General features: G+C 37.0%; 1 protein-coding gene across 1 annotated transcript; it reads left to right on the top strand.

Annotated features, from left to right (window-relative positions):
• Positions 1-9184: 9184 nt before the first annotated feature.
• On the top strand, positions 9185-10184 carry FSHB (follicle stimulating hormone, beta polypeptide). The gene is made up of 2 exons (XM_010193116.1): positions 9185-9343; positions 9948-10184. The coding sequence occupies exons 1-2, from the start codon at positions 9185-9187 to the stop codon at positions 10182-10184; spliced, it is 396 nt and encodes a 131-aa protein (XP_010191418.1).
• Positions 10185-12920: the final 2736 nt, after the last annotated feature.

Genomic DNA, 12920 nt, shown 5'->3' on the forward strand with positions numbered 1-12920 from the left:
CCCTAATGTTCTGTGGTTCTGTGGTTCTGTGTGGTTCTGTGTGGTTTTCCCTGTAGATTGGCATGAAATGATGATGCTATGGCATGGCACAAACTGCTTTGTGCACTTCTCTACTCAACCTCCAACGATCACCAAGGAAACAACATCAAATCTAGAAGCCATTAACACAATACCTAAAATAACACACCTCCGGATAAGCTTTCTAAACCTGTATTTGTCTGAAGAACTATGGTGCCTGTGCATTGCTCCCCAAAATGTGTTCAATCTTCAGCAGGTAAAAGGTTCTCAATACTCTGAATTAAATGAAAGTGATTTTCTGACTGCTATCACACCTTTAAAAAAAAATAAAATCAGTGACATCAAGATGTTAAGATATTTATTTTTCAATAGCTGTTGTCAATTTTGGATTTTTTTCTGTGGTAAAATGACCACATGGCAATGCCAAGTTGAATTCTGTAGAAACATGAGCAAAACAGAATTGTCACTACTCAGAATTGGGATGCTGGAGTCCAAGAGCTGCTACTGGAAAAACAGAGAAATCTTGGGGTCTTGGTCTGGCTAATGCCAGGAAAAATGTCTAAATGGATGAGATAGACAATTGTTTCTTCCAGAAAAGGAATAACCCTAAATTCTCACTCTCTCACACACACATTTCAAGCTCTGTTGCAGGCAAAAGGGCCAACAAGGCCCTCATTCTCTTCCCCTCTCTAGAAGTCTGCTTCCCTGCCACAGCCTGCTTTATATGTGCCTGGGACTCCTGCATAGGAACAGCAGCATTCCTACAGCACGGTTCATAAGGAGAAACTATCATATGAGCAAAAAAAGGCAGAATGGGAGTGTATAATGCTGTACAAAGCAACCAAAAGTTAAGACTTTAGCTCAGGCTTGAACCTGCTAAATTTGTATCTACTTCAGTTAAGAATAAAGCCTCTGGTTTTTATTATTATAGTTGTCTGGGAAAATCCACCTTCATAAGAAATTTAGCCAAATACAATGCTTGCTTTTTTGTTTCATCATTCCACTAATGCAAACTAACAAATAAGACTTGGTTTTCTTACTGAGCTATATATGGGGCTGAAACTTGTAAAGCTGCTTCTTCAAGCTCCAAATCTGTTTCCTCTTTAAAGCTCTGCAGTACAGATTCCTGCAGTAGTTTAATGAAATTTCTTTGCAAATTTGCAATCTGATCACAATCGAACTCCTACAGCTCACAGAGCAACTCCAACACCATATATTCTGCACAGTAACAGCTCCATGCCCTAGAATAAAAATTCCTTAAGACTACTGAGTTTAGAATCCCTAAAAGTAGTGAATATTGTAGATACAGCTGGTAAGATAAAATGTTAAAATCACAGCTGAAGATGGCTATGGCTGTCTACATTCTTTTCAACCTATTTTTCTCAAGTAATTTGACCTAAAAATTACTGCACTTGCAAAAAGAATATGGGTCAGACATCTTCAGTCTAAGATTTATTTAGCAACCCAAGTAAGATGGGCTTTTCATCCATTATCCAAGTTTACTGAATCATTCAGCATCAACTTTATTGTGTTATCAATGCACACTCTTTTTCAGAAGCCCTTCTTAAAATCCATCGTAGACAAATGGTTGCCCAGCTTCTAAGCATGGTTACAGAACATAGTAGAAATACTGATGATTCTTTAAAGTGTCTGAAACAGTCTTTTTATTTCTAGGTTTAACAAAAAATGAACATGACAGATCTATGAAACAAGCTACACGGAAAAATATGCAGTCATTCTGTACATAAACTACTAATGGCAGCCTTTGTCCTTTGGACTTAAGTCATTAATATTTGGGTCTTGAAGTATTATTTACAAGGAAGGTTACAAAAATTAAATGTTGCGATTGAATCAGTGTACATTTGTTGTAAGCATTGACAAGAAAGAAAATCAGGTGGCCTCCTAGCTCAGAAATTCCAGGTTTGCCACTCAGCAAGTTTTCTCAATGAAGCTAAGTATCTCAGCTTTCTCTCAAGCACTTAGTTTTAGGAAGCATATGCAGTACACCAAAGCACTGAGATGCAATCAAATTGGATTTGGCTTTTCAAATTAATATTCAGATGTTTACTTGTCTTTCATCTTGGTTTGGATTTCAAAATTCAGTTAGCTCCGGATTAAAATGGTTTAAGAGAATAATATGCAGACAAGTGTCTCTTCAGCAACCCAAAATCTTTGTCCTCCAAAACAGAAGTCCAAAAAATACAATAAATTTTTACCAAAAATTTAACATTTCTGTAGGAAAACAGCAAATTAAGAACTTGAAATGTGTTGAAAAATATACTGTGAAGTTCATTGAAACCTAAGTTTCCTGCCAGCTTTCTCATCTGACTGCTCAGAAGCCTATCAAGCAGGGTTGCTGAGGACACTACATTTCCAAGGCTGAGAAGCCCAGTGCTGCCAGCATTTGCAGCTGCCTGGGAAGTCTACGTGTATGCTCTGGCTTCAACAGACAGTTAACTTAAGACAGAATGACAGTAACCTGAAGCAACTCAGCTATGCAAAGGACTTTCCTTCTGTGGAGGATTTCTAACTTTTGGAATGTCTTTTTTAAGAATGAAATTAAAATTTAAAAACCAAACTGGTCTTCCTCCCTCGGATAGTTTTGCTTCCATCTGTCTCTGAACTCTTCTACTTAACTACCCATGAGTCACAGGTAAATCTAGAGGGCTCTTTATGACTGCTCAGTGAGGAAGATGACAATACTTAGTATGGTTCCTTCTTTACAGGCACACACAGGCACCACTTGAATTGGAGTGAGACAGAGCTGGGCATGTCTCTGTACTATACAAGATCAGCAAAAACAAACCATACAGAATCGTATCAGACACAGCCTCATGCCCCTGTTTCTAGTTTCTTCAACTCATATCCTCATAGAAATATTTCTGCACTTTTTCTATCAACAGTATAACAGCAATCCCATATAAACCCAAGAATTGCTCACATAACAAAAAGAAAAACCTAGCTGGTTATGTATTAGTGGAATACATGACTTTAAATATATTTTCCATCAGGTCTCTCCCTTGCTTTGGCAGCTTTTCTAATATGACTAACCTATTTTGTTAAGTCCTAATCTATTTTGTTAAGTCCATTAAGATACTTTTTCATTCTTGTTGTAAAACACTAGTCATATCCAGAAAGCATAAAGTAAAACAGTAGTGCTCCAGGACCACAGGATGCTACTTATGCACATACAGAGAAGATATTATCTGTAGAAAAATATTTATTTTTCATTGGAAAACTAAACTAACTCGGAAATAAAGTGAGACGGTAAAATGAAAGAATTATTTTTTTAAAAAACACTCCTAAAAACATATAATTTTTAAACTTCATTTAGTCTGAGTAGAATCTTAACATAGATTTCTTAACAGATACCACCGGAATTATCAAATGATCTTATACAAGAAGCCAAGATCACACTGCAGTTTTGCAAGAGTAAACAGCTGAAGGTTGTAAGAAACCCATCACTAAAAGGGGTAAAAAAATGCACCTGGTTTATACAGTCAGAAATGTGGTATAAAAATCAGCCATATATATCATCTGAGACAAAAATAACAAGAAAAATAACTGAATGACAAGAACATAAGCATTTGTATTATTCCTTTTACTGTTCTGTGTTTGTTAATTTTCAGAAGGAATAGTTTCTGCTGCTGCTGACTGCAAGTAGGATTTTCACAAGACTTAGACTAAAAGCTTCTGTAGGTATTTGGAAATATGGGATGTATAACTTCTGCTCCAAGTAATGGAAGACAGTATCTCAAAAGCTTTCTAAAATTCTATGCTACTAAATACATAGTCAATGCATCTAGCATTTTCTTTATTCTCCTCAGGGGGAAGTAATCTGCTTGCATATGGGTGAATATATGAATTCTTCACTAATGACTGACTCTTTAGCTGACACTAATTAGTTTCAACTATCTAGCTGTGTGCTCAGCAAGCACAAGCTACTTCACAATTCTGCATCATAAGTGCTGGGAAATTAAAACAATATCAGCAAAATTTGTACTGAAAAATAGCGACCAATTACCCAATGCAGTTACCACTAAGGCCAATGAAGGTCTCTCCAATGACTTTAATGAGAATTACAGTAAACCCCAAAAGCAAGCAGAGGTGTAATGCAATGACAAAAGTCATCTCCCACCAGTGATAAGCAACAACAAAAGGGAAAGACAACACTGCAGACAATTTACTTAACACAGGCCTGCACTGCTGTGCTGTGAAATACCAACCCCACACAAGGAGTTCTGAAGTACAGATTCAGAAGCAGTTTGTAACCTGTGTACTTCAAGGATATCAGTTTAATCGATCGCTGGGTAGCAGCAACAAGGATTTTTGCTTTAAATACCTCAGGTTAAGTTCAGACCCATGCAGAAAAACATTTGGACGAACACAAAAATGAGGAGGATAAAGACAGTCTATGTGCAGAAGAAACCTGACACAAGCACATACTATGCTCAGTATGATGGTACTGAAGTACACAACAAACTTAAGAGAATCAACTCTTCATTCTGTTCTAGGCCACAGAAAATTAGTTAAGCCTTAGATTTAAGTGTCTTAAAAATGCCTTGAGACATGCTTTCAATGAGAAACAGCTTTCAGATGCAGAAATTATTATCCCTAGTAACATATCTATTTAACAAGACCTAAAACATGTAACCACAACCATGAATCTAACAAACCTAAAACCACATCACTTGACACTTTTTTAAAAGATTATATTAGAAGTTAAAGCTAGTCTGCAGCTGCAATAATTTACAGATAAGGTCTGTCTTTTCTATCAGATGTTGTTTTTTTTCTCCTAGAAGGTTCAATACATTTTCTATCAGGACAGAGTCAGATTTATTATTCACAGTGGATAAGTTGCACACATATAACCAAGTTTTCCAATAGCACTTTGATAAACCCTGAAGTTCTCTGAAATACCTAAACTACCTTCTTTTAAGGGAAGCAGATTTACAACTTGCAGTAACAGAATTGCTAGTCTTACCACCATTCCTCTTGAAAAAATAAATTTCGTTAGTTTAGGACATATAAGAAACAGAAAGCTTTCAGTTCTGTATTAGATACATTTGCAAACAATCAAAGAAAAAAAAATACCACAAACAGAAGAAAGAGAGCATTTACTGCCTAGAAGCAAACCAAAAGCAGAATGTGTCACAGCACAGCAGAAGTGATTAGAAATAGCAAAGCAAGTACCCTCTTGCAGCAGCAGCTGCTTGCTAGATTACGACAGTAAACAGTCCAACGGAAACAGCCATAGAATACCAAAAAAATAGCGATACAGAGAAGCCTTTTATTTCCCTGAGATACCACTAAGGCATTAGCACAGCCATGTGAATCTGATGCCCACTATGACTTGCACGATAGTTGAAAAGTCTTCATCTACAGGGCTACTACCTATACTGACCGAACAAGTCCCTGTCCATGTTGAAGAGCAGATCTTCTGTTACGGCATTTGCCAAATTTCCTCTCTCACTTCAACAGAAATACGGCAATCCCCACTGACAGATGTCTTGGCCATTAAGCTCCAGCCATTCCAATCCAACTCCTCCATTCCCAACCATAATGCAACTACAGGTTTCTGCAGCAACTTAAGCCCACTCGTGGCGCTTGCTAGAGCTTGAATTCTGCACAATGGACCCACTAGTAAGCTAACCCTGGAAAGCTGAAGAAAGAGCATGAGATTGCTTTGCCCCAGTCCAAACAGGCCATTTGCAAAGACATTCCAGATCTGCAAATTGCTTAGCTACCTCCAAGGTCTGCCTGAATCCGTCTGTATAGACATGCCACAATATCTTTTAATTTCCTAGGCTGTATACATAAACCACCACAGAATTTTAAGAGTATGACTTCAATAATTCCTCTTTGACAATCTGGGCTACAACACCCAGCATTCAGCCTAGAAGCATAATGACAACTGCTAACTCTAGGATAGGCAATACTGCTTGAGAATTAGATATATAAAGCCACTACTAAACACTTAAGAGTTGCTGCAGCATGTGAAAAGGAAGTGTTCTTCTCTCTGACATTATTCCCTAAATTGAAATATAAACCATTTTAAATAGAAAACATTTCTATTTCTCAAATAGATATAAAATTCAGTAACACAGAACCCATGAATAATGTTCACATATATGTGAAAATGATAGCTTTCTGGATAAAAAACATTTGTCATTCCCTTCACAACTACCTTAACCTTTTTTTAACCTAATAGGAAAATATATTTGAATAGGAATGAGGATATAAATTATAGTTAGCATACAAACATTTCCCAAAGGTATGAACTAATACTCTTAGGGAAAAAAAAAGTACTTACACAGCATTGTGCTCATCACGAGAAATAATTCCTTTAGTGCATTTTTCTAAAAAAAGGTGTGAGAACAAAATCAAAGTCAACCAAGTAACAAATTACTACTCCTTAGATGATAGATTGGTGGATAGTTGATTTCAATTTGCAATTTCTTATTACCCTAAAAGCACATACTTATATATTTACACAACATCAGCAGAACTGATGGCTGGAGAACCAACCTAGCACTGATGATTACAGAAACTAAATGCCCCTGAAGTCAGTGCAGGATTAAATCATCTTCTTAAAAAGTTTACACTGTGTTTACAATCTGGGTTCATGCACTCTTCACTGAGAATGCTATGTAAAGCATCCTGTTATCCTCCCTCCTCATTCCCACTCCCCAATCAATCCCATCAATGACACTGCTACAAGCTGTTCATTTTGTTGTGGAATAAATTGCTATGGATTAACAATAATTCTGTAAAAGAGAACTGGGTTGGATTTTTTTTCCTTTTAATCAGAATTATTTCCCTAATTTGCATTGCCACAAGTGAGGCAGTTGAGTGGGCCAGAACAAGGAACGAGGGGAGAAACAGCATGGCAGGGGCTAAACTTGCACTCTCTGCTCATGAAACTATGGTTTTAGTGAATGTATATGACTTAGTCAAACCTTGAAACAGATTTCTCAGATTAGATATTTTCTACACTGAGGGACTAGATATTTTCTGTAACGCCCTTTGCAAATGCAGTTTATTTGGTTTTAATTTGCATAAATTACTACTTAGAAAAGACCAAATCCTCAGTAGGAATATAACTAATTGTAATTAGCTTTTTGTCTGGCATTTCTGGAATTAGTGATTTACAGCAAGTGAGAATCTTTTCTGAGAAGACAGGCTGTGCTGACACTAAATGACACAAAAGACCATTATCAAACGATCCCAGAGCTTATATTAGTAAAGAGGAAGATGGCTGCTTTCTTGAATTCTTTACACATTTAATTGAGCTGTGTTTTCATTCAAACAAAATTATTACAGGATATGTCCAGGGAAAATCTGCAGATCACTCTTTAATTTTGGTATTATAAGAAATTCATTAACAAATTAAGGTATTGCAGACTGGATGAAAACTGGAACAGATGGCCAGTCTGCAGGACCACAGGAAAGTATGAGACACTTAAAGAGCTCACTTTTAAAACCCATTTTGAAAAGAAACCCATCTGCAGAACAACTAATAAGCCAGCAAGAATTTCTTTTCATGATAAAGTGTTTTTAACTGTATGTCCTTGCCTAGTTTTCTTTTGTGGATGGATTTCTGTAAAAGTCAGACTGACCATAATAGAACAGCCATAACAAAGCCAGACTGGCTGTTCTGGGCAGGTGATAGTAAATACAGCGGTACTGTGAGTCATCCTCCCCGGGAGTGATGCGTGAAGCTCAAGACAGTTATTTCTCTGTCATTATTCTGGTGAAGAGGCACACATCGCTAACCTGTAGATGCAGGAAAAGGGCAGTGAACAGGGGAACACTATTCACAGAATTTTTACTATCATGAAAACTAGGGAATACATTTGAGCTTCATTGTTGCCTGTTAAAAACATTAGCATTTTCCCTGTAATATGACAATACTTGACCTGAGATCACTGAGAGAAAACACAGATCCAGAGCGTCATTATGATATTTCTACTGTCCCTTTCCACAATACAGGCATACCTTACCTAAGTTTTAAAAAGTGATCATGCAACAGGCAGGAACCAGGACTGCATATACTGGGACAAAAATCCAAATTTTTAAAAACCACAGTGGTATTTTAAATTATAAAGAAAAGTTGAGTTACTTATGATTTAACAAAAATCACACTACTAGCTTTCTTGGGCCACAGATCAATGATCAAGTAAATACGCAGCTCACTAGGTAAGACCTAATTCAGAGTAAAACAATTAAAATTGATAACCTGAAAATCTCAGGACCATATTCATTAGCAAAGAAACACTAGCAATGTCCCTACTGTGAATTACCAGAGGACCGGCTTGCACCCCAAGCCTATCAGTTCTAGGGCTGACACAGTTAAAACACCTGAACTTTTCCAAAAATAGGCTTCTCAACCTTTTTTCAAACTGTGGAATGGCTCAGCTATTTCTAAATACCACTGAATCAAATCCAGTGAAACTTCTTAAAAGGCATTGTGACAGTAACCTTCACCATCATTTCTTGAGTATGTTTTGCTTTTCTTTTTTCCCCTTAACAAGGCTTGATCTCACTGTCTGTCTGAACGTTAATCCGCCTTCACCAGGTACTAAACTAATGCCTGCTGCATTAATACACTGCAAATCCCCAAGGTATAAGTTACACACAATTTAGTATAAAAGGTGAGCATAGGGCTTTCTTTTCACTACAGCTACTACCAGGAAGGCAAGCAGAATACAGGTAAGTTTTCATCAGATCCTGATGGAGAAATCATTTTCCAAATTGCAAATGTTGTATGTAATCAATTGCTTCTGAAAAGTAGATTATCCTTTGCTCTTTCTCTCCCTTGCTGCTTTTTCTTTCTCCTTAAAAACAGGACACATGTACAGAAACTTAGATAAAAATGTTTCATCGAAAGTGGTATTGGTACTCTGCTATCATTATTCTGCAAAGATTGCTGCCATGCCATTTCAGTCTCTTAGGAAAATCAAACTCCTTTAACACTAAACATACAGACAGATCTATTTAATGGCTTTATCCTGTGTTCTCACTGATGTTTCTGAAAGCTTGCTATTATAGAACCACTTGAGGATAATGTGAAGACTCAATTTCTCCCTGTTTTCAGAAATATTCCCTGTTGAAAATAACTACATGTTTCTCCAGTATAGATAGGTTTTTTTGCTTTATACACAGGATGAAGACAGTCAACTGTTATGTGCTGTTATTTTGCTGGAAAGCAATTTGTTGCAATAGCTGCCAGCTCACCAATATTACTATAGCAGTGGAAAGAGAAGAATGTGAATTCTGTATTACAGTGAATGCCACGTGGTGCTCGGGATACTGCTTCACAAGGGTGAGAATCTTAATTTCAGGCACCAGGATTAAATATTCCAAGTGATGTATAAATAACCCATTTCTCCATTCCATAACAAACAGACAGGATGAGCTTTGTGAAATAACAGGCTGAATAACTGCTGTCCTATTTGACAAGTAGATACAGCCAATGTGAACCACAAAGGGAAGGGCGAAGGATGCTAATAAAATTCAGATCTTTAACTGGCTGCACACATTATGTTTATATTGTATAACTGGAGATGAAAGAATTACAATCTGGATCTCTGACTTGTGTTCAATTTGTGCTTGCAAACTGATGCAATAAAGCAGCCATTACTATGTAGATTCCTCTACTTTTCCAAATAATTTGAAGACTCAAGCAACTGACCTACAAGATAGTCTGGTGATGGTATGACACAAATTTGCTATATTGGTCCTCCTGGAAAGAGAAATCTTAGTACATAGGTGAAATCAGAAGAGCCTGATCCAAATCCTTTTGATCTCAGTGGGATTTTCCCCACCAGTTTAATTAGTTTTCACATCAGATCCTTTATTTTATAAAAAATTTGAATTCTACCCCATAACAAATTTCCAAATAAGTATTTTCTTTTTTTATTTTTCAGGACCCAGTATATAAATACCCACCGGTATCATCTGTTCAGCAAACATGTACCTTCAAGGAGGTTGTGTATGAAACAGTGAAGATCCCTGGCTGTGGTGACCATCCCGAATCTTTTTATTCGTACCCAGTAGCTACAGAGTGCCATTGTGAGACCTGCGACACTGACAGCACTGACTGCACTGTGAGAGGGCTAGGGCCATCCTACTGTTCCTTCAGTCAAAATGGAAGTAACCAATGAAGGGTACTTGAGATGGCAGTTTGGCTTTAAATGTTCCCTTCTAAATGGAGGTACTAGTTGGGCTTAAGTGAAAGATAATAGGCAAGGCTATTTAGAAAATGCCAAGATTAAAACAAAGGTTTTTAAGGCCAAAATGGAGAGCTAAAACTAAACTCTTCAGGCCTTCCCTACTTTTCCCATCAGTTTCTTTAAAATAATTTCCATCAATCTATGTAATGCTGCTTCCAATTCCTTCTGTTCTTGCCTCCTCTTCCTCTCTATTACACCTTCATTCTTTATATTCCTGTATTTTCACTGCCTAGTTCACTTACTGTGCTACCTTATGCTTTCAAAATTTCTGAAGTTCCAAGTCTTTACTATCCCCTGTTTTCCATCTCTTCTCTGAATGCACTGATTTTAAAATGCCTTGCAGCAGTGGCTTCTTACAACCAGCATCTGTGCCCTCCCTTCCTATTAGTTGAACCCCTCTGCTGATATCCTGACTTTTTTGGCAAAATATTTCATATAGTCATTATGCTCTGTAAATAGTAACAGTATGTTCATTTAAGAGCCAAAATCTATGCTCAAATGTTGAGCGTCACCTGAACTCTTGTGCTATCTTGGTAAGGCATCTTAGTGCAGACTCAGTGCCACAGTAACACAAATAACATGAACTCTAGTTCATACCTGGCTAACTTGAAAAAAGAATCATCAGTTGTCTACTTTCACCTGAGTAAACATATCCCAAGTCAGATAAACAATTCTGAAAATTTTGCCACAATGGATTTCTTCTCATTATGCAACAGCAAGTAATGAAGGGTTTTTTAACACTATATAATGTAGGAGTCTCACAAATTATTTAGGGATTAATCTAGAGGCATCTGATCCCAGTAATGCAAACATGGTATGATAACCTGACTTGAAAGTAGTTCACAGCAGTCGCTTCTGAGAATGGAAGTTCATAGAGTTCTGCAGCAACCTAATTCTGCAACGGCCAGTATGAAGTTTGGACGGTCTGGAGGCAAGCTGGAGGACTGACTGAATCAGAATGCAAAATTATCTCATGTTATTGGGAAAACAACCTGAAACCTACAGAATGAAATCCCATCAGGAAAACAGAAAGATACTGCCCTTCATCAGAAACACTGACCTACACAAACACAGAATGGAGAGCAACTGTTTCAGCAGTAGTTCGGCACCAAAGACCTGGAGGTTACACAAGCTAAGTGTGAGTCAACAGTATCACACTGCTGCGGAAAAGCGGGAACATAAGGAGTAGAGCCTACAAGACACAACCTACTTTGACCGCTCAGTTCAACACAAGGGCCTCAGCTGAGCTGTTATTTCCAGCTTTGGACACAGAACTTCCAGGCATTAAAAAACTGGAGAAAATTCACAGGAAAGCAATAAGCATGGAGAGATGCCTAATCAGTATCTTAGGAGAAAAGGATTTAAATACATGTAGTGGTTGTGCTTATGGGAGGTACCACTCGGGGGGAAATCAGTGGAACCTTTTACATGCTTGAAGACTGTTACAAAGAGAAAAGGAACAGTCAGTTCTCCGTGTTCATAGCAAACTGAACAACTAATGAAAGATTCAGAGTAGTCGCTAGCAAATCTTCTGAAAGGTACAGACAACTAGGCACTGAAATAAAGTGTCAGGGGGTTGGGGGGGGAGGAAGGGAATGGGGTCTGTGGAGTAGTGACCACTATAGGTCTTCATGAACCTGTTAGGAATCACAGAGATAAAGTTAATTTGCCAGAAAAGAGAAAATGAAGAAGATGATCTCTTGAGGCCACTTGGCATGTCTGCTTTTGAGACACTTACAGACACGTTTATTTAAAGGGAATTTGTCTGTTACTCTGGATCTCTCTTATAATAGATAAGAAATATTTTTAACTTATTTCATTTTTAGCTTTTTAACTGAAATATATTAGTTCTCTTAATTTTATTTACAAGATGAATCCACATGGACATTTTCTTTGGTCTAGTGAGGTTTAGAAGTGGTAAAGTAATAGGTCAATCAAATTGCCTCTCACTCATTTCAGTTTTAAACATGAGTTGTCTTCAGTTAAAATTAAGCATATTATTCATTTCAATAATTAATCCATACTGGATGAGAGAATTTTGAATTAAAATTACAAAATAGAGTAGCTTGTAATAAAAGCATATGAGAAAAGATAAGTTTTCAAAATAGATCTGTAAACATCTGTATTGTCTGTTGTGCATTTTGAAATAATAAAAATAATTTTATTGCACTTGAGTTATGTATGTCTTAATAAATAAGCCAGTTAAAAAACTTAAGAGTTCACCAGCCCACTTTACTACACTTTAAATCACAGGTTTTCTTCCCCCTTCATAATTTTTTTCATGTAACTAATATGCCCACCTGAGCCATATTTGCATTATATGGCCAAATCACATCAAATGAGAGACTGGTATATTTTAGCCTGATCCAGTAATGTGATGATGAAATATTACATAGTTGTAACACAACAGAAATGTGGACGAGAACAAAGATCATCATGAATATATTATTTAGACTACAGAGATTAGAACCTCTCCACAGCTATGTCCACATCTCCGTCACAAATTAGCTTGCATGTGAAAACAAAAATCATACAACTCTCATTTTATCCATCAAACGCAACCACTCATTTTCATTTTGCAGATGAATCTGTTCAGAACCTCAAAATTAAAACTGCAACTAATGCAGGCAAAAGAGTATTGAGCTTAGTATCAGAATGCTAGCACAA

The sequence above is a fragment of the Mesitornis unicolor genome, unplaced genomic scaffold, assembly GCF_000695765.1.
Source record: "Mesitornis unicolor isolate BGI_N332 unplaced genomic scaffold, ASM69576v1 scaffold49379, whole genome shotgun sequence".
In the NCBI taxonomy this organism is placed as follows: Eukaryota; Metazoa; Chordata; class Aves; order Mesitornithiformes; family Mesitornithidae; genus Mesitornis; species Mesitornis unicolor.

Coding starts and splice junctions, on each gene's coding strand:
- FSHB (XM_010193116.1), top strand. CDS start 9,185: ATGAAGACAGTCAACTGTTATGTGCTGTTATTTTGCTGGAAAGCAATT. Junction 9,344..9,947: donor CGGGATACTGCTTCACAAGG/GTGAGAATCTTA, acceptor TTTATTTTTCAG/GACCCAGTATATAAATACCC.